The sequence below is a fragment of the Carcharodon carcharias genome, chromosome 1 (assembly GCF_017639515.1).
Source record: "Carcharodon carcharias isolate sCarCar2 chromosome 1, sCarCar2.pri, whole genome shotgun sequence".
NCBI lineage: Eukaryota > Metazoa > Chordata > Chondrichthyes > Lamniformes > Lamnidae > Carcharodon > Carcharodon carcharias.
In genome coordinates, this window is record NC_054467.1 from 19,662,389 (window position 1) to 19,687,841 (window position 25,453).

Here is a 25,453-nt window from a genome sequence, read left to right on the forward strand (position 1 = left end):
AGGGCTCTGCTGAGGGACAGTGGAGATCACGCAAGACCGGAGGGTAGGCCATTGGGGCAGGCCAGGCCAGAGGGTAGTCCATAGGGGCAGGCCAGGCCAGAGGGTAGGGCAGGGGGCCAGTGTGCCCCTCGTTTTTCCGTTGACTGCCTTGCTGTCCTCCTCGAGGAGCTGGCAGGACAGCAGGAGGTGCTGGTTCCCCAGGACGGGAGGAGGAGGCCCCCCCTACATGACGAAACGTGCCTGGGAGGAGGTGGCGGGGGTGGTGAGCTCCTGCACTAGGATCCAGTATCGCAAGCGCTTCAACAACTTGTTGCACTCTGGAAGGGTGAGGACAATGTTGGCATTGGTCACTTAACCCAGCAGGTAGACTTTCCCCCCCTGCTGTCCCTGCCCGCACCCCCCCCACCCCCCCACCCCACACCCCACACCATCCCCAAGTCTGAGTGTAGTGACCGCATTGAATCACTGATGGCATGTGCCCTTTGCTGGAAGGGCCAGCAGATATTGCCCATGCCAAGGTCAGTCTGAGAGGGTGGTGAAGAGATGGGTTCCGTGCCCGCGGCATGTGGTACACTGAGTTCCACATGACAGTTTTTGGGGCAACCTGGAGGAGCTGCAAAACAAAAACAGAATTACCTGGAAAAACTCAGCAGGTCTGGCAGCATCGGTGGAGAAGAAAAGAGTTGACGTTTCAAGTCCTCATGACCCTTCAACAGATCATGAGGCGAAACATCAACTCTTTTCTTCTCCGTCGATGCTGCCAGACCTGCTGAGTTTTTCCAGGTAATTCTGTTTTTGTTTTGGATCATGAGGACTCGAAACGTCAACTCTTTTCTTCTCCGCCGATGCTGCCAGACCTGCTGAGTTTTTCCAGGTAATTCTGTTTTTGTTTTGGATTTCCAGCATCCACAGTTTTTTGTTTTTATATCTGGAGGAGCTGCACCTGGGCGCTGTGCTTGAACTGCAGGACATGTCCAAGTCAGGGTGATGACATGCTGGGAGGGGAGCTTCAAGGTGGCGTGGCAATGAACCATCTGCTGCCCTCTTCACTCCACGTGCTTGCGCCTCCTTGCTATGGAAGGATATACCGTGTGAAGCCTAATGTGATGTTGGCAGCATGTGGCCAAGGCGGGGTTAGGGGTGGGGGTGGGGAACAGGCCTAGCATCTTTGTGTGAGTGTTCGGCAGCAGCGGAGTGAGGAGGCACTGGAGCCCTGCAATGACCCATTCTGGTTGGGGTGGGCCGTGCGTGAAGAGAGTCCAGGTACAAGTTGCACTAATCAATGCTCGTCTCTCATTTTCAGGAGAAGAAAGCTCATAATGCTGCACAGCGGGTGAGGACTGGAGGCGGCCAGGCACAGTTAGCCATTCTCAGCTGGTTTGAGCAGGAGGCCCTGGATTTGCACCCAAGTCCACTGGTGTCGGTGAGGCTGGGGTGCCACAGCCAGGTAATGTATGCCCAGCAGTGAGGTCAACATTGTTGTCCCAGCAGCCAAAGCAATGCTGAATGTTAAGTGATTTAAATTTTGCAACATGGCATGACCATTTGCTTATGGAAGGATGTGCGCATAATAATCCGGGGGACAGGGATGTACATTGACATTGTCTCCATGTTAACTGATCCAATGTCCTTGTTCTTCCTTTCAGCATCAGCGGAGCAAGGCTGGGAGGAGGAGCAGCAGAGGCCCCCTCTCTCACTGGAGGGCCCTGAAGTCTCACCAGCGTCACACCATCTCTGCCAGGCAGGCACCAGCGCAGATATTAGCATCTCGGTGGGGGTAAGAACATTGGCCTGGGCACGGCACTGAGGGCATTTCACAGTCGCTAGAGGAGCTGGCAGAGATAGAGAATGCCCATGGCGCCAGCAGTCTGAGGACTGCAGGGGACCAGGCACATGCCCTATCGGTGCCCGATGATGTGCCTTTGGAGTTGTTTGTGATGCAGCAGGGGCAGGAAATGCGACCGGGTGTGCAGGAGCATCTGGGGAAGATACATGAGGCTATGCTTGGCTTTGTCTCCATGGTAGAGGAGTCTACACAGACGATCACCAATGCAATGAGCCACATGTCCGAATGCCATGCGCCCTCCTTGGACAGAGTGGTGACTCTCGTGGAGAGGCTCCTCCAGGAGACCCATAAAGGCTTCCTGGGGATGCGCTCTGACCAGCAAGCCCTCACATCGGCATTGACCTCAGCTGGTCAATGCCAGTGTGGGAGATGGTCTGGGCACAATGTTTCCCAGCTCAGTGCCCATCCATCCATGGTGAACAGGGACGTCCAAACCGACCTCACGTCGGCACAGCAGCTGCCTGGCGTCTCTGCGGGCTCCTCTCACAGCGCTCCGGATGAGGGCGGCAGCTCCTCCGCCCGTCTGCCATTGACCATAGCATCCGGTGAGGCTGTGACTATTGGGGAGGTGCCAGCTGTGGAACTGGCAGCTCCCTCCCAGGCGGGGCCAGCACAGGCTCCACGGGCCAGAGGACGACCGCCAAGGTTATCGAGGCCAACAGGACAGCAGAGTCAGCAGGCTGTCTCAGATGCCACTACAGCGAGGGGGCAGCACCAAGACGTAACATCCAGAAACGTAAACAAAAGGCAACTTAGGCACACCATGGGTTTATCACTGATGCTTTTGTGTTGGCCCGAGATGAGGTCTTTATGATTTGCTTTGATTTGGAACACCCTTGTTATTTTTTTGGCTTAAGTTTCTTTGCTTGTGACATTAAATTCAGACATGTGACCATGGCTGAGGGTGTCTCTTTTCTTCTGCATGTGAATGGTTTTCAAAAATGTTATGAGTGCTTTGTGGGACATTCAGCTTTATTAACAAGGCCCTTAGTTGCTGCTCCTAACCTGGCAGATTTGGCACTTAGGTATCGAGTATGGAGCCTACAGCCCAGGCTTGTCCTGGAGGTCCATCTGTGGTGGGCTAGCTGAAGATTCATTGGATTAAAGCCTCCCGGGTGTCCCTACATCCTGCAGTATGCCCGGGTCAGCATCTACCCCCTCAGCATTTCCTTGTGCGTGCTCATTCTCAGATACAACTGTTGGACTCATTGTGTGCAGCCACAGATACTGCGTCAGCGTCTTCATCGTCCACTGCGCCCCCCCTTTCCAACGCAAGATTGTGGGGAGTGCAGCATGCAACCACTATCACCGACACACATCTCCTGAGCGGTCCAGGCATCGGAAGCGCACCTTGAGAAGACCGATGGTTCTCTCCACCACAGCCCTTGTGGAGGTGTGGCTCCTATTGTATCGCTGCTCAGCTTCTGTTCTTGGATGGTGAAGAGGCGTCATGAGCCACCTTCTGAGGGGATAGCCCTTGTCACCCAGCAGCCATCCATCCAGCTGGGCTGGAGCACTGAAGAGCCTCAGCATCTGGGAGTGTCTGAGGATGTAGGCATCGTGGAAGCTGCCTGGGTACCTTGCACAGACTTGTAGAATCAGCATCCTGTGATCACACACTATCTGGAGTGTTCATGGAGTGGAAGCCCTTCCTGTTGATGAAGGCACCGGGCTCACCTGCTGGTGCCTTGATGGCCACATGTGTGCAGTCTATAGCACCCTGGACACGGGGGAAGTCAGCAATGGCCATGAAGCCTCTGGCTTGCTGTGTCTGACTTGCCTGGGCCCAATGGAAGTGAATGAAGGTCAATGCACGCCTGAACAGAGCGTCTGTAACCTGCTTGACACAAGTGTGGACAGCTGATTGGGAGACACCGCAAAAATCACCCACCGAGCCCTGGAAGGAGCCAGAGGCATAGAAGTTGAGGCAACTGCGACTTTCAGAGTCACTGGCAAGGGGTATCCGCCCACACAGGTCGTGGAGATCTCAGGCCCAATCATCTGACAGATATAGTTGACTGTCTCCCTTGAGAGACGGAGCCTCCTTGGGCGCTGCACCTCAGACACATTGAGGTGCTTTGCCGCCTGTATACCCTGGCAGCAGGATAGTGGCGGAGGAGGTCCCTCCAGTGGACAATTCAGCTCCCATTCCCAGGCTAAAGGAAGGCTTCTTGAGACCTGCAAGCCCAAAAAAGATTCCTCACTGCAGAGTGCTGACCTGAAGGTTAAGAGTCCAGACCAAGCAGCTGGTATGTGTTTTGAAATATTGCAGATCACACAGGCAAGTATCAGTAACTTAGAAAAATCAATATTTGAGAGAGCAAACTCGCGACCCCAGTGAACCCTTTTATCCTGCCTGTGGACAAGGTTTATACAAATGTGGCCTACCCGCCTGCCCGTTGTACCTGTGCGCGACACGGAGATTTCACGAGCGCCGATAGATCAGCGTCAATTGGTGATTCAAGGGCCTTAAGTGGCCTGTTAATTAATGGCGGGTGCGCAGTGGATATCATCGCACAATGAAATATCACGAAGGTGCGCGGTGACATCGGGACGCTCGCCCAACGTCACTGAGCGTCACTTTACTCGTGGACGCCCTCCCACATGCCAACGGGAAAATTCTGCCCCTTAAGTATTTGAATATTTGACTAGCATCTCTCTTAATCCTTCTCTTATGTGAACAATCCTATTTCTTCAAACTCTACTCAAAGCGCTGATGCCTTACCATGAATATCAGTTTGCTTACTCTTTTCCTGCAATGTATCTAATACCAGGATAACTTTACTGTGGTGCAGTGACCAGAAATACATGCAGTGCTTCAGGTAGCGATCATCCCAGCCCTGCACAGTCTCATTATCATCTCCTGGGACTTGTGCTCCATCCCTCTGGCTATACATGCCAAGATTAGCTTGCCTTACTGCTGATGTCAGAATTTTTTGCAAAGGCAGTGGCCCTGCCCACCAGCTGAAAGGTCAGGGGCAAGCCCACCTCCGCTGTCTGGCAGCCATGATTGCTTTTTGTGGACGTCAGGCATTTAACTACCTGAGGTTGTGGCTTCTGCCCCCATGTGGGAGGATGTCCGCCAGCTGCCGACCAAACAGATGGCTGCCAGTTTTCCATTCCCATCAGCGCCACTGGGAGTAGTGGCCACTGCTGGAACTGCAGCCGGTCCCCAAAGATGAACAGCAATGGAGGCCAGATAAACAGGTAAGTGGGATGGCCTCGCCAGGGTCAGTCAGGCCAACAGAGACAGGAAAGCGCAGTAATTTCAGTGTCCCCCGGCCCCCAACCTGGTAGCTAACTCCCCGGTGGAGAAATGCATAAAATTCTGACCCTCCTGGTTTCAGTAAGGTATTCATGACTGGACATTGCTTCACCTTCCTCCTGCTAGGAGCATGCTCCTTCCTCATTTGCACTCAACAGCAATAAAGACAGAACTTGCATTTACTTAGTAGCTTTCATGACTTCAGCACTTCCCAGACTGGTTTAAAGCCAATGGACTTTTTGAATAAAAGCAGGGAGACTTGTATTTATAGAGCGCATTTCATGACCACCGAACAGCTCAAGACGCTTTACAGCCAATGATGTACTTTTGAAATGTAGTCACTGTTGAAATGCAGCCACCAATTTGCATGCAACATTATCCCACAAATGCCAATGTGATAAAGGATAAATAATCTGTTTTTAGTGATCTAGAGATCTCAGTGACTGCAGTCACTTTGTCAGCCATTTCCATCTACACAACTCATAACTCTGTTTTCACAGGAGGTCACGTGCCAGCGTCTCCAACTGTCCAGGCTGAGGGGCAGCAATGTTGTCCACATTTCCCCCTCTTAACTAGTGAACAATTGGGCCCTTTTTTTTTATACATTTAAGGTGCTACATAAAAGCAAGTTGCAATGTTGCTGTAATTATATTTTTTCCGCCACCACAAATCATAAGTTGCACACCTTTAAAAGCTACTGCCTTCATATTTTGTACCAAGTGTTCTAGAGGTCAAGCTCTCTAGGAATGCTATTCATGTGCAATAATCTATCCAAATTAGAAGGGGATAGTCTAGTCATAAAATTTGGTGCAACCTGCTCTATCAGCTGCCAGCCATTGTCAGCTCAACCCCATTTCTGCCACATCTCGCAAAATCAGGCTTACATATATTTTCCCTTGTTGGGGATTGCACAATAAGCCTTTGCATTATAGAATAAAACTTGAGCTCGTGAGTGATGGCCGACCATGTGACCTCATGAAGGCTTGACACACTAGAATGAAGCTCCTTCCTGTCTTTGGTGCTTTGAATGGAGGTGTTACAACTTTCCAAAGAGGCTTATGGTTCATAAATGGTTCTTTTCCATTGGAATTTTTAAGTAACTTAAACTGATGCTAGAATTGTAATGATGGGCACATTTCAGTGGACTTAGAAAGTTCTGGAAAAACAAATGGACTTCTGGTTAGTCTCAGTAGACACGTCTCGGTCTTTCCTTTCTGAGTCGATGCTAGCATGCATCCAGACTTTGCAAACACTCACATTCCAAACAGTGGCGGGCTGGACTCAAACCGAAACAGGTGTGAGTCGTTTACACATTGGTCTAGACTGGTGCAATCATTTATTGTTTTGCAAGTCGCACATAAGGGAGAAGAGGTGGCTGATTTGCAATGGAAGAAAAATCTTGCAGGTCTTGCGAGAGGAAAAGAAAGTTCTAATCAAAAACACATTGCAGCTGCAAAAATTCTGAACAGAAAAATGTCAAGTTTACATGTGATGCAGAAACTCAGGAGCCAGGTCAGCAATCCTGGCAAAAGTGGAAAGCTGAATGCCCCTATAAGAACATAAGATATAGGAGCAGGAGTAGGCCATTCAGCCCCTCAAGCCTGCTCCGCCTTTCAATAAGATAATGGCTGATCTGATTGTGACCTTAATTCCATTTTCTTGCCTGCTCCCCCTCCATAACCCTTGAATCCCTTGTAGATCAAAAATCTAATCCATGATCTTTCATTCAGCTAAAGAGGGGACCTGGCCTCATTGGATTCAGAGACTTATTTTTAAATTCATTCATAGGATTCAGCATTTATTTCCCATCCCTAATTGACCTTTGAGAAGTTGGTGATGATCTGCTTCCTTGAATACAACCGAATGGTTCGCTAGGCCATTTCGGAGGACAGTTAAGAGTCAACCACACTGATGTGTGTCTGGAGTCACCTACAGGCCAGACCAGGTACAATTGGCAGATTTCCTTCTCTAAAGGGAATTAGTGAACCAGTTGGGGGATTTTAATGGAAATCTGGTCATTTCATGGTCACCATTTCTGATGCTATCTTTTTAATCCAATTTTTAAATTAATCTAATTGAATCTAAAATCCCAAACTGCCATGGTAGGATTTGAACACCTGGACAGAAATTTCTCAGACATATCTGCACCACAGTGTCATGGACTCTTGTACTATCAGGGCTATCTAAATATAGAGGGGGTGCAATAATGAAATACTTAATCCTTTGAGAACTTGTGCTCTCTACATGACAGGGGAGTCTTATGGGATAGATTGAGAAGTCAATGGCAATTGCATATGTATTGCATGGAAGTCTTCAAGTGCAGGTACCCTTTGATGAGGTGCAATCTTCATTACATCTGCCTTTCATCTTTGTTTTGGAAGTTCCCAGTAGCATCATCAGACATAGCTCCTGTCGGTAGCCTTGGTTCCCCAGCAGTGAGCCTGACAGGGCATCAATGACTAAGAAAAAAAGTGTCTTCAGGTATCCCCTCGTGCTCGTTAGCTCGCCTCCTGGGATGAAGCTGAATGGACCACTAATGCCTGAGGTACAAGTTCAGCTGCCTTTGTTCTCTTTGTGTGAATTCTCTTTACACCTCCAAATCTATCATTGACTTTGCAAGGCCCAACATGACTCCCATGCTGAACACTGCGGATTCTGGTATTGAAACAACTGCTATGGGAAAAGGGGCCTGCGAAGGAGTCTTGCAGTACAAACAGCTATGTGAACAGGAAAGAAAACAGAACTTTAAACATTTAAAGTAACTGTCAATTACACTTTTAAGAATAAACTCATTAGAGACCAGAGCAGGAAAATCCAACGAGGCTTGTTTTAAACAGACAAGCTGCACTGAAAGACTGACCAGGTGAAAAGCATGATGGACATTGGCATGGGTCCAATTTAAGCATGGACGACTAAATTTAAGGCCCTCAATTTCCTCAGACTTTAAGGCAGAGAGGAAGCTGATATATTGAGGAAATTTAGGATCTAACCAATGGAATAAGGCACCTGTACACTTTGTGCAAAAGTTTGCAAATTTTTGGAAACCTTAGATTGCTGAATTTAGTGAGCTTTCTATCAATCTTCTTGTCTGATTCAGCAAGAGAAAATCATAGATGGTGGGGGTACAACCTGTGAAGACGCCACTGCTGATGTGCGCAAAATGTCCTTCAATATAATATCAAGGTTGAGTATTAGCACAAGGAAATAAGGATCTATGTTGGAAGCTTTCATTTGGAAAGTTAGGTACAGATTAGTACCTTTAATCCAATGTGGATTGTGCTGGTGGGAGATGCTGATCATTCGAAGGATTTAAATCAGCCTTGACAATATGGCTTATCAAAGATGCTAATCACATTAGTTTGTGGTCTTGTAGGTGTGGAATTTAAAGTTCCAGGATGTCTGGAAATGGAATTTAAAAACTGTTTCAGTTCAAACCTCCTCTGAGTTTTGGTTGTGTTTCCAGTTCCTAAGAACTGTGATTAACACTTGACAGCACACATAAATTCTGCACCTGGTTCCACATCCTATTTTCATAAAACTGGCTGACCTTCCTAATCCCTGTCAAGAAAAAAAAAGACCTTGTCATGTGACAGTATACAAATCTTGCATGTGGTCTTCAAGTTGTTGTGCAGCATTCTTTTGACATGTAGAGATTTCTAAGAGAAATATATCCTATTCTGAAATGTCTCCTTACATTGAAAGAACATCGAGTTAGGAAGATGTGACTATACTTGGAAAACGCTCCAGTAAGCAACTGGATTTGTTGATTCATAAAATCAACAAATTCCAAACCATCTCAAGCATTGTTCATCATTAAATAATTCACAAATACATGAGGTCCTACCCAAGCAACAAATCTAAAATGGAGCAGTGTCCCGGTGAATTATCTGTTTTATTCTGGTATTTCCTTTCCCTTTCAATAGAAGATTAGTTAGTTACTGAATTTCCATTGTAAATCGGGTGGAAAATTTCAGGAAAATTAGGTGGAGATGATCAGGATCACATCCCTGAACTCCAGTTCCCTCCCACGACCCAACCCAGGAGGCTGATGGTTGGCCTTATGCTGTACCATTGAGTGGATGCCATCTATTTTCCTTGATTACCACTATCGTGACAAGATCCAGGGATCGGTAGCAGAGGGATAACAGTATGCCCATTGGGTAGTGGTGCCGATCCCCTTCATTCGCTAATTGAACTCTTTGGACTGCTTCTTCCCCATTTAAATGGTCTCCCTCCTCAACTGGTGCTGCAGTGAGCGAAATCTGGAGCTTGCAGTCACTCAGGATGTAGATGAGGAGTGAGTGGCAGACTGACGTCCTCACACGGGAGGGTAGGTGGGTGAGTGAGAGCCTGGCGTCCTCACTGTCCCTGTAGTGGCAATTTGGCATCCTCACTCACAAGGTGGGGTAAGTGATGATAGTTTGATATAAAACTGTATGCACATGTTATGAAAATATTAAAATGAACAAGCATCAAATTCCTGAAGCTCGATGACCAGCAAAGAATGCGATACTAACCCATTCAGAAGAAATCTAGTCTGATTCCTGTTCTGTGCTAAAGTCAACCATAGAGGGCTTATCCAACTAAGGAAATTCAGACATGATTCATACACCATTGTTATCCAAATATCTTTACTGGAAAGAACATGGCTGTATGTGTGTGGTCTCTCAATCTCTCTCGATAATATTTGTGTATCTACATGTCTATGTGTGTTAGGGTGTGTCTATCTAGATTCATCTGTGTACATATTTGTGTCTGTGCATGTGTCTATGTGTGCCTGAGTGTGTAAATGTATCCATGTGTCTCTTTGTAAATTTTACAGCTTTATAGCACAATGGCCATTCAGTCCATCATGTCTATGGAGGAACAACACCTCATCTTCCGACTAGGGACTTTACAGCCTTCCGGACTGAATATTGAATTCAACAACTTTAGGTCGTGAGCTCCCTCCCCCATCCCCACCCCCTTTCTGTTTCCCCCTTCCCTTTTTTTTCCAATAAATTATAAAGATTTTCCTTTTCCCACCTATTTTCATTATATAAAAAAAAACCCCACTAGAGCTATACCTTGAGTGCCCTACCATCCATTCTTAATTAGCACATTCGTTTAGATAATATCACCAACTTTAACTTTAACACCTATGTGTTCTATTGTACTATTGTCGTTGACATCTTTTGATGATCTGCTTCTATCACTGCTTGTTTGTCCCTACAACCACACCCCCCCCCCCCACCTCTCTGTCTCTCTATCTCTCCGCCCCCCACACACACACCTTAAACCAGCTTATATTTCAACTCTTTCTTGGACTCGAACTCAAGTTCTGTCGAAGGGTCATGAGGACTTGAAACGTCAACTCTTTTCTTCTCCGCAGACCTGCTGAGTTTTTCCAGGTAATTCTGTTTTTGTTCTTATGTCTATGGCTGTTCTTTGTTGGAGCAATCCAAACCCAATCCCATTGCGGTACTCTCTCCCCATAGCCTGGTGTTTTCCTCTGCTTCAAATATTTATGCAATTTTTTTTGTAAAAGATGCACTAGTCACCAACCACCTCAACCACTCCCTGGGCCATATCATGTTTCAACAGCCGAATGCATGAAGAAATTTATTGTAATCTCTCTTCACTCTCTTAGTGACAGCTTTAAATTGATGACCATCAACATCCTGGGGGTTATCATTAACCACAAACTGAACTGGACTAGCCATACAAATACTGTGGCTACAAGAGCAGGTCAGAGGTTAGGAATCCTGTGATGAGTAACTCACCTCCTGACTCCCCAAAGCCTGTCCACCACCTACAAGTCAGGAGTGTGATGGAATACTCTGCACTTGCCTGGATGAGTGCAGCTCCAACAACACTCAAGAAGCTCGACACCATCCCGGACAAAGCAACCCACTTGATTGGCACCCCATCCACAAACATTCACTCGCTCCACCACCAACGCACAGCGGCAGCAGTGTGTACCATCTACAAGGTGCACTGCAGGAACTCACCAAGGCTCCTTAGACAGCAACTTTCAAATCCAAGGCCACTACCTCCTAGAAGGACAAGGGCAGTAGACACATGGGAAACACCACCACCTGGAAGTTCCCTGCCAAGCCACTCACCATCCTGACTTGGAAATATACTGCCGTTCCTTCACTATCGCTGGGTCAAAACCCTGGAACCCCCTCCCTAACAGCAATGTAGGTGTACCTACACCACATGGACTGCAGCAATTCAAGAAGGCAGCTCACCACCACCTTGTCAAGGGCAATTAAGGATATGCAATAAATGCTGGCCTAACCAGCGATGCTCTTATCCCATGAATGAATTTTTTTAAAATCCCCTCATTACTAATTCCCCAAGCAGATGAGATGGTCCTTGTCACTCTGTCAAATTATTCCATAATTTTAAAAAGCTCAATTAGGCTTAATTTAGGCTTGGGCTTCTCTGCTCTATGGAAGTAATCAACTGATGCACTTAAGTGGAAACTAGATAAGCACGTAAGGGAGGAAAGAATAGAAGGGTTCAGATGAAGAAGAGTATGAAGAGGCTAGTGTTGAGCATAAACACTGGTGTTATATTCCGGAAAGCCAGTTGGTGAAGGATAGAACTGGAGCCACATTTATGTTCATTTACGTAGTTACATATTTTGAACGTATATCTCTTACCAACAATCACAGTTTTAGACTGTGTCTATTTACAAGAGCTCAAATGAATCCCCAGTTGATGCCCATAATTTACACACAATTAACTACAAGCATGAACCTTTAGGGCCAAATGGCCTTTTTTTAATGCTGTAAATACTTTGTAATAGTCATAAGTTAGCTAAAGGCCTCCATTGCAACATGAAAAACACCTCAACATGACAACACCGCATTCATACAGAAACAAAATCCTGCATATGCTAGAAACCTGAAAGAAAAATAGAAATTGCTGGAAGTACTCAGCAGGTCAGGCAGCATCTGTGGAGAGAGAAACAGAGTTAACATTTCAAGTTGACGACCTTTCATCAGAACTGGTAAAAATTAGAAATGAAAGCTCAGGATCACACGCTTGCGGACTGAATGGAGGTGGTCCGCAAAGTGTTCACTCAGTCTGCAATCCTTAATAGGACGATGTACATTGAGGCAGCCAACTAGGAGGCCACCTGTGAGTATATTGCTCTGCTGGTTTCAGTCTTGGCGAGTACAGGTGTGGAGCCACATTTGATCCCAATATCAGGATCCCAAAGCTAGAGGCAAAGTCCAGCCCGTTAACTCTGTTGCTCTCTCCACAGAAGTTGCCCATGCATTTGCAGCATTTCCTGTTGTTAGCATTGCATTCAGAGTAGTTTAGTGGACCTTCAAGCAAATTTGCTCAACAGAGTATTCCAAGATTCACTGTCAAAGTTACAAGAATTAACGTCACTGAGATGTTACAAAGCAGAAATAAGCTGGGGAAACATTAATTACTGTAAAAAATAAATCACCACACTGAATTAATAAACAATATTGGTCACAAGAGAAAAAAAAGTTTCTAAATTACATGAAGAGTGCAGTCAAGCAAATGTCTAACATGTTCGTCTGAATAAAATTCCTGATGGGTGTTTTAGAATGAGGTGTTAACCTGTTTAAAATAAATGAGTTAACACCCGGTAAAACAGCAGAGATGAATTCGACTAATGTGCTTATCAGAAACTATTTCCTTATCCTTAATTCTGCTTTCCCCTACTTTGCTTTATCCTAGGCATTGGTAAAGTGAGAGTTCTAAAAATTGCTCCTAATAAAGAGGAGACTGGGTTAGTAAGAGCCTGCACATGTGGTGTCAGCATTAACAGCTGCTTTCCTGTCTCTTCGCTAGTGTTCAATAACAATCTGTTGCAGTGCACAGCTCTCAACCCAGCAGCTGTTCCAGCTGCACTGTACCATTTCCTATCAATCCAAGCAGTCAGAACCAGAGCCAGCAAGCAAAGCTCCACTCACCACTTCTCTTGTCTGTGCAACTCTGTCCCTTGTACCTAGACACTTAGCACAGAATGGTGCCAATTTTAACTCGCCAAACTCGGCGGTAAGGAGGAGGTAATACAGAGAAACCTTTGTCTGCAAAGTTGTGAACTGCATAGTTGAGTACCACTGAGCCTTGGTGCCAAATGTAAAGTTTAAATCAATGATCCTATTCATTTGCATACTTGTCAAAAATTGCTAACAAAGAAAGGACTTTTAAATGGCGCTATATAAACAGAACCTCAGGGTGTCGCAGAACACTTTTTACAGTTGATGAAGTGCTTTCCAAGTGTAAGTGACTGTTGGAATGTAGGGAAGCATGTTAATTTGCACACAGCACAACCCCACATACAGAAATAGTTAATGATCGGTCAGTCCATTTTCAACGATCCTGGTTGAAGGATAAATGCACGACTGTGCACATCTTTGGATAATGGGATCTTTCAGGTCCACCTGAGAGAATTAGATGGGCCTCCTTGCAATATCTCAGCTGGAAAGCTAGCACCCCTGTCAGTGCAGCACCCCGTCAGTACTACACTCAACTGTCAGCCTAGATGGTGTGTTCAGGTGTGTCGAGAGGGGCTTGACTTCATGGCTGAGAGCACCACCACTGAATTTAGAATTTACCTCTCACTGAGGCAACAGTGCTAACAGCATTTTTCAAACAAACAGCAAGTAAGAAATAAAAATGGAGATAACTGAGTTGCCAGGGATTTCCAGGTTAGGTTGCCAGGGCTTGGGGGTCATATGACCTTTGGGCTGCAAGTTGAAAACTTTCTGTAAGTGAAAATGAAATATTTCATGGCACCAGCTAACAACATTCTCTGCAAGAGGAATTTCTAAACCCTGCAAAAATACAGTTTTCAACAATAAATCATAGTTTAGGTGCTGAACTGTGCAACAGCAGTGGAGCTGTTATCCACTGAATCAACAGTTTGTACCATACCTCAAGCTTAATGTGTGTAGTTAGCTTACCAGTTGCAGGCTGGTACAAAGTAATCTTTTAACTTAGCAAAAATGCCTTAGTGACCGTAGTGCTGTGAGATATTTGGCACAGTAGAAACAGGAAGAAGAACGTTTGTCACATTTTACGGGGGATTTTATATCATAAATGATTTCTACATGACTTTTCTACTGTTAGGGGCATATACTCCCAACTCATGCACATGTATGAAGTTGCATATGTGGTGAACAATTATCTTGATTATCATTAAAAAAAAGCGGATTCAGATGTTCAGCATAAAGTTATATGAGGTTTATTTAGCAGACAATTACAGGGGCTATTTTGTAGTCAAGCCCCTGAACCTATTGCTCAATATATATTTGGCTTTCCTGAAATTGCAGAAGAACAAGCATAAATGAACATGAGGATGGTTAAAGGACCTATTCTCCTGGCCCTAGCACTCCAGGGGTATCTGTACAAGAGGCCCAGCACACCAGAAGATTGGATGGAGCCCCACGACATTGGGTCTCTGCTCCCACAGTGCTGCCTCTGACCTTCCTTTATGAATTTCCTACGAGGCCTGCCAGAAACCCACAACAGAAGCAAGTGCTGGAAAGTAAGTTGTTTGATTTCAAACCATTTATGATGTCAGGGACGCCATGCAAAGGTTCATTCCGGGGCCCTACATTTTACTAGGTAATGATACAAATTGCCTTCTGCTGCATCTATCAAGACTGCTGACTGGCTCAGGTGTAATCATACAGATTGTGCAGTCCTGAAGCCACCTCAAATAATGTCATGATCACCTGTGACCTGATTCCCTGCTTCAATGATGGTCATAGGTCCTGTGCAAGTTGCCGGCTATGTTGTCTCATAATCCAAGATGGAGGAGATAGACTCATTTGATAGGTAAATATTGAACTTATTTTGTTCTTACTCTTTGTTCATAATAGCATCAGACAATCCCACCATTTTGACTTCCCATTTTCATGAAAAACCGCATAAACATCTGAACAAACATCATTAGTACTGCCTGTCATACCTTTTGTACCAACTTCAAAGCCTTTGGTTCCCTCTAACAAGAAATGGAATTTACACACTTTCATTCGCTAGTGCCAAATCATTTGCTGAGTTGACATCACCATCTTGTCAGTGCCCTGCTAACATTTTCCAGCACAGTGCTTTCCCTTCCTAACTGGGTGTGATTTACAAATAGCTAATTAATTTAATGCTTCTTCTAAAGTGGTATCCTAGAAGCAAGAATAGCACTAAGGGATGACAGCTAATGCTTCTGGTCAGACTCTTGGACTCACAGTTACTCCCAATCTCTGTGAGCACCACACCCAGATGGACTGGCCTCAGGCTACAGCTCTCACTGCTGCAGCAGAAGCTTGCCGCTGCCTGATTTCAGATTTCTGTCCGGTCAAGGATGGATTCTAGCTGCGCTGGAATCAAAATGACCTAGAGACACAATTTCAACATGCACTGTCTGTTCCAAAACTCCCCATCTCCATGTTTCTGTCACGGACAGCGTTTGTGTGTTTCCTTTTACTGCCAGTGATCCGTATGTTTGTGGAATAAAGGTATGTTTTTCTTACTGTTGGAGTGTGTGGGTGTCCCAATTAAATGATTCAGCAGCATGCTTTTGTGAGTTTTAAAATAAAGAACCTTATTTATTATCGCACACTTACCAGAAATGGTGCAACGTTTCACTCACTCGTCTCTCACACACACCCAAAGATTAGATAGAGATGAAGGTAATATACTATTACAACTTACAATTATCTCAGTCTCTTTCATGACAGGCCTGTGGTTTCTTAGCAATTGATGCTTTATTTGAAGTGAAGAAGGTCCTTATAAAGCAAAGGCTTCTCAGCAGTCTGTGAGGTTTCTTGTAGTTGTATTTATAAGAATTGGTTCCAAGATGAATTATAATAGGAACAGGTTGGGAAGTCCTTCTCTCAGGTGGGATCTTCCACTTTCAAGGAAGTGATGTTTATTACCTTGGCTGCTTGAGTGACTTGCAGCTAATTCAATAATTCTTGGTGGAACTCCCCGGTGAAGGCAGATTCTTGCTGCTTTTAAAAGCAGACAACAAAACAGTTTCCTCATCATGTGGCTTATATAAATTCAAAGTCCTTTTTCAAAACAAAGGGTGGTGTTTTTGTTGGTTTCAATCAACCTGTGTTGTCATTTGACACCTTGAGAGTTTGAGACAGCCAGTGTCTTTGCACTTGAATGACCCTTTCAATTGATAATACCCTTTTGAATTAGTTTCAGAAAAAGGCATTGATTCAACATCAGTCTGGAATGTTCCTTTTGTTCCCTCTTGAGACAGGGGTGTGGTTTCAATCCATAAAAGAAGTCAGGTGATCCTTGGCTGGCCTTCTTTTGCAGCCTTTTGTGGTCAGTCTTAAAATGCAAAAATTAGTTTGAAGTTCAGAATATACTGGGGCATGACACTTTTATACCACTCTGTCAAGTTGACCTGAGGGTGACAAAGCTCATAACAGGAGTGGAAAAGAATGAGATTCATTATTACCATGGTGGCTGGAGTGACCTCCTCTATAAGCCAGTCCATTGAGGTGACAATGCTGATGGAAGCCCATAACGCAAACAGTTTGGGCATTACTGAGGAACTAAGAATAAGGTTATTATTGACCCTGGTATTGCTACCCACTCCAATGCTGTCTGTATCTTTTCGAATCTATGAAATGAGGCCCCACACATATGGGATGTGGACTTTTTAAAAATTCTTTCACGGGATGTAGACGCCATTGGCTAGGTCAGCGTTTATTGCCCATCGCTAATTGCCCTTGAGAAGGTGGTGGTGAGTCGCCCTCTTGAGCCACTGAGACTGCTGCTAGGAAGGGCATTCAAATGAAGGAACAGCGATATAGTTTAGGATGGTGTGTGGCTTGGAGGGGCACTGCAGGTGGTGGCGTTTCTACTGCAGTGTGAAAATGACCTCTACCACCTAAAATGAGAAGGGCAGCAGATGTATGAACTGCAGTGGTTCAAGAAGGTGGCTCACCACCACTTTCTCAAAAGCAATTAGGGATGGGCAACAAATGCTGACCTAGCCAGTGACACCAAAGACAATCTATTTTTAGTCAAGCTGGTTGATAAATATTGGCCAGGGCACTGGGAAAACCACACTGTTCTTCTAAATAGTACCACGTAATCCTTTACATCCACAGGAGAAGCCTCACTTTAACATCTCGCCTGATAGACAGCAGCTCCAACAGTTCAGCTCCTGATTTGCATGTGCAAAGGAGCAAACACTCATTTCAGGAAGGGGCCTGGAATGCCTGGAACAGCGCTTTAACCAAAATATGGTATCCCCTAACACAGGTACACATAAGGCAGAGGATGTCACATCTCTAACCTGGTCCAACCATACTTCAGCATAGAATTTACTTGTTAACACCAAGGCATGAGGGATCTATGGAAGCGATGGTATAAAGGTTCATCAGGGAGCCCCATGGAGAAATATAAGTGAGGACTATTTCAAGTTAAACCTCAACTATAAGACAAAGGGACATAGAAAGAAGCTGGTAAATTGTAAGTTCAGGACTGATGTTAGGAAGCATTTCATACAAAGCAAAGTCTCTGGCTTGGGAGAGTGGAGGCTAAAACTCTAGATCCATTCAAGGGGTAGTTCAATACTGTGATGGGGAATTGTAAGAGCCAATGGAGGAAAGAATTAGACAGGCCAAATGTCCTCGTCATCATCATGGACTTATATTAGACAATGAACCAATGTTAACATTTTCACTTCATTCCTGTCTTTACAGAAAGTGGGTTGCGATGAGATACTGGGCTCCAACAAAGTGATGGACAAATGTGGTGTTTGTGGTGGTGACAACACCACATGTAAAGTAATATCTGGAATCTTCAAGCAAACCATTATGTCAGTAGGATATCACAAGATTCTCGAAATTCCCGAAGGAGCTACACGAATTAATGTCACCGAAATGATGAAAAGCAGAAATTACCTGGGTAAGTACAAACTTCTGTATAAATTCACTGAGCTTGACTTACAGACAGAATCATGTGCACATTTTGGAAAAAAGCAAGGACCTGGAAATTCTGCAGGGCTTCTCCCAATCTCCTGCTACCGGAGACTATGAGCAGGACAGCTGTTTACGTTGTTTCTGCAGAGGCCCCACAGATTTCCTGCCAAAGTTATGGGGTAGGAAATCAGGAGGATCTCTGGGGAATTTGAGGACCGGGACATTTCTTTTTTTTAAAAGCCCGAACCGTCCCTATTTTCCTAAATAAAGAGTTTGAGGTGGTACACTTACAGACATGGCCACAATCCAAACAAGTTGCTAGGTTACTTGCTTGGTGCCAAATATTTCAGCCTGAGAGTAGTTGAGAAGGTAGAAAAGAATTGAGTCCATGAAAGAAGCCTGAATGCAAATTAGCAACATGCATTCTTTAACTCAGGGATACCTGTAATTAATTGACTGATTGCTCTGGGCACTTTACACCATCTCTTTATGCTGAAGTGGGTATTAATGGATAATTGTCAAAGCTGCTGGAGACCTACCAAGGCCATTTTTAAAAGCATTATGTGACGGAAGAGGATAGTTTTTAAATATATGCAATATGATGTCCTGATGTCAACATTTAGATAATTCTCGTTGAAATAAATGCCATTTTTTTATCCAATCAAGTAGCTATTTTTCAAATTGTTCTCTGTTCCCATACATATAATTGAAGTAAGGAGGCTATCTTCTGAGCTCGTGGACACAATCTTGCCTTTGTCAGGCGGGCTCAGCGAGGGCAGGGGGGGCAGTCTGGAAGCCGACTGCCGTCCATGATCGGGGCCGGAAGGCAATTTCACGCTGACGGGCCAATTAAGGATCGCCCAGCGTGAAATGTGAGCAGCAGCGCTCAGCACTGCCTGTATGGGCAGGGGCAGGGTGGGGGAGCGGCATCAGCGCAACCTTCGCACATGCGCGCGAGTGCACGCTTCATAATCTCCCTGAGGCACAGAGCTGCCTTAGGGAGAAAAGGCATTTACAAAAAAAAAATAAAGAAACAAATAAGGTCATAAAATACATTCCCTCATGTGACTCTGTCACATTAGCAGGGACATGTTATTAACTAAATTTAAAAATTTTTATTTCATTTTTATTTGCTTTAGGAAACTTCATGAGGTTTACTAAAAAGCGCAAAAATCTGCTTGGCCTTTTTGCCTGCCTGCCAACCGTAAGGTTGGATGGGCAGCGGAAAATTTAATTTAATAGCCTCGTTAATGGCTTTAACAGGCCTTTTAACTGTCAGCGGGCGCGCTGCCGACTCCGGCACGAATGAACAATGCGATTCAGATGGGCAGCGTAGATCATAACAATAAGAAAACAAGTAAGTTTTAATTTAAAACAAAGTGTAACAGAAAGAAATAAAGGTGACAAGAGGATTATAAGAGAAAAAGGAAATAAAGCTAAGCGCACATAAAGGGGCTGAAATTGGTCCACTGCAGTTGTGGAAAATAAGCTGATAGCAGATGGCAATTTTCCAAGCAACCAATTTCCTTATCTATTGACTAAAATAGGCGCTGTGTAAATTGGGCATTGTGTAAATTGGGCATTGTGTAAAACAAGCACTGTGTAACATGAGAGTGTGAGCAAGATGACCAGAAAGCCCCAACAAGCTTCCTCCAGTCTCACCATCTGCCATTTTCTGCACTCTTCCCCTGGCCTCAATTGCCTTCTCCTCTATTGAAAACAAAAACAGAATTACCTGGAAAAACTCAGCAGGTCTGGCAGCATCGGCGGAGAAGAAAAGAGTTGACGTTTCGAGTCCTCATGACCCTTCGACAGAACTTGCGTTCGAGTCCAAGAAAGAGTTGAAATATAAGCTGGTTTAAGGTGTGTGTGTGGGGGTTGGAGAGATAGAGAGACAAAGAGGTGGAGGGGGGGGGGGTGTGGTTGTAGGGACAAACAAGCAGTGATAGAAGCAGATCATCAAAAGATGTCAACGGATGATCTGCTTCTATCACTGCTTGTTTGTCCCTACAACCACACCCCCCCCCCCACCTCTTTGTCTCTCTATCTCTCCGACCCCCACACACACACCTTAAACCAGCTTATATTTCAACTCTTTCTTGGACTCGAACGCAAGTTCTGTCGAAGGGTCATGAGGACTCGAAACGTCAACTCTTTTCTTCTCCGCCGATGCTGCCAGACCTGCTGAGTTTTTCCAGGTAATTCTGTTTTTGTTTTGGATTTCCAGCATCCACAGTTTTTTTGTTTTTTTTTTCTCCTCTATTGATGTGAGCTTGTGGGTCGATGGTGGTCCTTCTCTAGATCTGTGGAGCTCCCCCTGTTGGGGTGTGTCAGTATTGAACCTGTTGAAGACACGTGAAGGTGTCTCTGACAGCTTAGCCTGGTGTGTGCAGTGAGAGGAAGAAGCAGCAGATGTTGGGAAGTGTACACATCAACAGTGAGAGCAGGAGCAGGTGCAGAGAGTGCCAGTGAAAGAAGGAGATGCATTGAAATGTGCTCCTCTGATTGGAGGAGAGAGACGGCAAGTGAGGTGGCAAGGCCGGCACAATAGAGTGGTGGAGAGCTGGACTGATTGTGGAGGGCTGTGCAGAATGTAAGAAAACAAAAACAGAATTACCTGGAAAAACTCAGCAGGTCTGACAGCATCGGCGGAGAAGAAAAGAATTGACATTTCGAGTCCTCATGAACCTAATTCTGTTTTTCTTTTGGATTTCCAGCATCCGCAGTTTTTTGTTTTTATCTCTGTGTTTCATTGAATGTAAGAAAGCTATGTATGAACTTCCTACCTAGGTTGCTGCGATCATTGAATTTTGCCCTACTACTGACAAATCTGTGGAGTCAGGCTCCTGGCGTTCACATGTTTGGAAGCATACGTAAATTCACTTAATGGATATGGTGCTCTTGGGTCAAACGTCTGCATCTTGACCACAATTCTTTGTATTTGCAAAGGGCAATCTTTAAAGACTTACAATACAGGAGAACAATTGACATTATATGGTATGTTTCAACACTAATGATGTGGTAAACTTGAGTGCTTGCTTGTGAAAGTGTTAATGTTTAGTACAAGCTTCTCAACCTGTGTATAGCTTGCCCCTGTATCATTCACTAAACATGATGGATTTGCAAAGGATTGCCGTTGATGATGTTAGTTGACTGCATCCAGAAGAGTTGGCATGTTTTTGTTGGACTGTGGACATGGTATGCGGTCAATAACCAAGACGTTAATCCCATTGTCTGAACGCCTTGTCTAGGTCACCAATAAACAACAGCTCGCATTTGGTGCAAATACACACGAGTCCTTGAGTTCCAAAACGACTCTTCCAATAACTTAAATTACTTTCGAAAGTCTGTCATCATGTTCTTCTTTGGATGGGTGCCACTCTTATTATGTCATCCCTTGATGAGTCACCTACAGTGTATTCATATATAACGTGAATGGTTTTGTGATACACTTTCTGAATTGGAGTAAAATCAAGGGGAAGCTGTAAGCATCTGTACCTCCCAAAAGGAGTATTGAACATGCATAACTTAGAACTTAGGTCATCCAATTTCACTTGCCAGAAACCATAGGAGGCATCTAACTTGCTAAAATATTCTACTTACATGCCATAAATTTCTAATGTGCTGGAAAATTATAATCTACTATTTTAATAGCCTTATTACATTTCTGGGATCCAAGTACATTTGCAATTTATCATTCTTTTTGCCACAATTGCTAACATGTTTGCTTATTCATTTATTTTCTTCATGGCATTTAAGTGCTTCATTCTGTCAAGCTCCATTTTGCTGCTACACAGAATGTGATTTTCTGCATGGATGGATCGCTGGGCAACATGTTGAGCAGCTGAGATCCAGTGTTGACCTGGCAAACAATCCAATCCTTCAAACAGATCTTTGTATCTTGTAGATCTTCAATGACATTTTAACAGGGGGCCAGTTTTCAGTAGGTGAGTGTTGGTGTCAGTCCAAAACTGACCTACTACAGCAAAAAGTAAGGGGCTTGTGGTAATTCACTCTTGAGGGCTCTTTAACTGTCATGGACAGATTTACCACCCTTTTTTGGTGGGAAGTCGGTGGGGAAGTGGCATGAAATCGCACAGTGCAAAGGTTAGCAAGTAGGTGCGCAAGATCAGATGGCAGGCCATTCTACCAGGATTTCAGTGATTGGGGGTGGAGTGAGGGGCAGGTTCTATCAGGGGTGATCTAAAATCTTTTCCTGGCCCCACAAGAAAAGAAAAAAATGTGTTTGAACTTACAGTTTTGGGACTCTTCTGACCTCAATCAATTTGACCTGCCAGGAAAGCCATTGCCGTTTCCTGTTTAGGCCCCCTCGTTAAAATTTCAGTCAGGTCCGATGGGCATCATCAGGACCTGACATACATCTAATAAAAAAAGGATCCTGCCTGCATTGTGCTGATGCCCCTGCTACCCGCCTTGGAAACTAGTTAAAGCATAAACCTGTCAAATCCTGATGGTTTCATGGTAGCTGACTAACTGGGGCAATTTTAACTGACAACGCTCCTAGTTTCTGCTGGGAGGATAGGGTGATAAACGCTTTGAACCTTTTAATGTCAGTCCACATTTCAGAAAGTGGCGTTGCTCACAAGCACCTTGACCCTCAGTGGAGTAAAGCATCTTTTGGCATCACAACAAATGGCTAGTCATATTGGTTGTTATATTTGACATTGTCACCACACTTTACTCACAGGTGTAAAAATGGTTCCAGGGATGAGAAACTTCAGTTATGAGGATAGATTGGAGACACTGGGACTGTTTTCCTTGGAAAGGAGAAGGCTGAGACGAGACTTGCTAGAAGTTTTCGAAATCATGAGGGGGCTGGACAGAGTAGATAGGGAGAAGCTATTCCCACTTATAGAAGGATCAAGAATGAGAAGGCACAGATTTAAAGAAGCAAATGTGGCATGAGAAAAAACTTTTCACACAACGAGTGGTTCGGGTCTGGAAGGCACTGCCTGGAAGTGTGGTGGAGGCAGGTTCAATTGAGGCATTCAAGAGGGCATTAGATGATTATTTGAATAGAAACAAGATGCAGGGGTGTGGGAAAAAGGCAGGGTAATGGCACTAGGTCATAATGCTCATTTGGAGAGCCGGTGCAGGCACGATGGGCCGAATGGCCTCCTTCTGTGCTGTTAAGATTCTGCGATCCTTTAATTTCGCGCAGTAATTCATCAATTTTACCTTAGGGTTAGGGTTACCTCAGGGTTAGCTTGTTGTGGTTCAACAGTAAGACTTTCCATTAATAAGTTTGTGGCACATATGCACATCTTGTCAGGAAGGGGGATAATTCAAGGGAGACTTGTTGCAAAGCACGCAGCAGCTTCTTCAACAGGCTACATTGAGGTTATTCTAGAAGTTTGCCCTGATGAAGCTCCCTGGCCAGATTTGGGGTTTGAAAAGGAAGTAAATGAGGATGGGAATCAGCTCTCGCACATTCTCCATAGCTTGCTTTTGAAAATCAACTTCAGTATAAAATGATGGCAACTCCAAACCCACTTACTCCCCTCCAGAACAGAAATATTTAGAGGTTTTGACCCTGAGTTCTGACTGAGAGTCAAATTCTATTTTTGGCCTTTTGTTTTGCTTTTGTTGCTTAATTTAGATGCATGTTTTGCATTTGAAAGTTTAATTTTGCATTTCACATTTCATTTTTCGCCACTGTCCATTCATGGCCATTTTACTGTGATTTGAAGCATTGATGTTTAAATTTTTTCTAATTTTTGAAAAAATTCCCAGTGATTTGCAGGTTAGGTAGAAGTTGCAGTTCTCTTTTCTATTTAACTGCACAAGGCTCTTTTTTAACTTAGTGGTTTTTTTTTAATTTCTGTCTGCCTTTTCACATGCCCCAATTCTGACCAAGTAATGTTGCTTTTCGGAGTGTCTACAGATTCTTTGATGTCCGTGAATGAATGAAAAAGTAACATTTGGCTGGACTTTACAGGCTACCCATGGGTGAAAAGCAGGTGGGTGGACCCCCAAGATGGGGCACTGTACCATCTGCAATGTGCCCGCTGCTAGCCTGCCAACTCCCTCCATGATTTTATGAGCGGTGGGGGAAGAGTTGGGTAGGTCGCCTGCCCGTGACCCAGCTGAGGTCCCTAAGTGGGAAATTAATGCCCCCTTAACTGCCACATTCTGCCGCCGCTCAGATTTAACAGGTGGCGGGAGAGGCCTGAGCCCAACGCGCTGCCCAACAGGTTTGTTCTTGCGGGCTGCTGGCCAGTGAAAGTTCAGGAGTGTGCTTCTTTTCCTGGTGCCCGGTGCCAATCGGAGGCCCACCCCAGCTGTTTTCCTTCCCTGCACCCACCCTCCTGTCCAACATGCTCCCCCACCCCGGTCAACATCTTGCAAAGACCAGCCAGCCCGGCCCCAGCGAGATCCCGGACTTACCTGGAAGCCCAGCCCCATCACTGAGTGCCTTCTCCTTGGCCTAGCTGCAGTACCGGCAGTTACCATCACCCACAGAGGTGCTGCCTGCGCTGTAGAGCTGCAGACCTCCGATTGACCAGTCGCTTTAGGAAGTGGGACCTACTCCTGAAGAGGGCTGGAAGTCTTGCCTCATAATAGTTAAAAACCCGTCACCCAAAAAATTAAAGCAGGCTCACCCGTGACATTTACACTGGGGCGCAGGGAAGCCACCGCCTGTAAATAATCCCACCAATTATTAGAAAGAAAAATCTTGCAATTATATAGCGCCTTTCATGACTTCAGAACAAACCAAAATGCTTCACAGTCAATGAAGTACTTTTGAAAAGCAGCCTCTGTTGAGTGTACGAAATGTAGCATTGAATTTGCGCACATCAAGGTGAAAACTAATAAGAGATAAATGGCCAGATAATTTATTTTGTGATGATAAAAGCAAAATACTGCGGATGCTGGAAATCTGAAGCAAAAACAAAAATAGCTGGAAAAACTCAGCAGGTCTGACAGCATCTGTGGAGAGAGAGACAGAGTTAACGTTTTGAGTCCGTATGACTCATCTTCAGAACTAAAGAGAAATAAAAATGTAGTGAATTATATACTGTTTAAGGGGGGGGTGAGACAGGTGAAGCTGGATAAAAGGCCAGTGATGGATGGAGGCAAAGGAGAGATTGCAAAAGATGTCATAAACAAAAGGGGTGTTGATGATGGTGATACTGACTAAAGGAGGTGCTATTGGTGACATTAAGAGCAGAAAGTGGAATGCGCAAGTGACAGATGACCCTAGTGGGGGTGGGGTGGGGGGAGGGACGGTTTGGGGAAAAAAGTTCTAAATAGGCTAAAAGGTGGGGATAAAATGAATGGAAATAAATTTTAAAAATAATAATAGAAATAGGTTGGAAAATATATATATATAAAAATTAAAAAATAAATATTTAAAAAGGGGATCAAAAAGGGTGAGGATGGAGGAGAGAATTCATG

At 44.8% G+C, this 25,453-nt stretch overlaps 1 protein-coding gene across 1 annotated transcript in view; it reads left to right on the plus strand.

Annotated features, from left to right (window-relative positions):
* Positions 1-25,453, plus strand: part of LOC121269681 (thrombospondin type-1 domain-containing protein 4-like) — a 381,085-nt gene that overhangs the window by 300,415 nt on the left and 55,217 nt on the right. Inside the window, exon 7 of the mRNA XM_041174524.1 lies at positions 17,816-18,020. Coding sequence (XP_041030458.1) covers positions 17,816-18,020 — 205 coding nt within the window. The remainder of the gene's footprint in view (positions 1-17,815; positions 18,021-25,453) is intronic.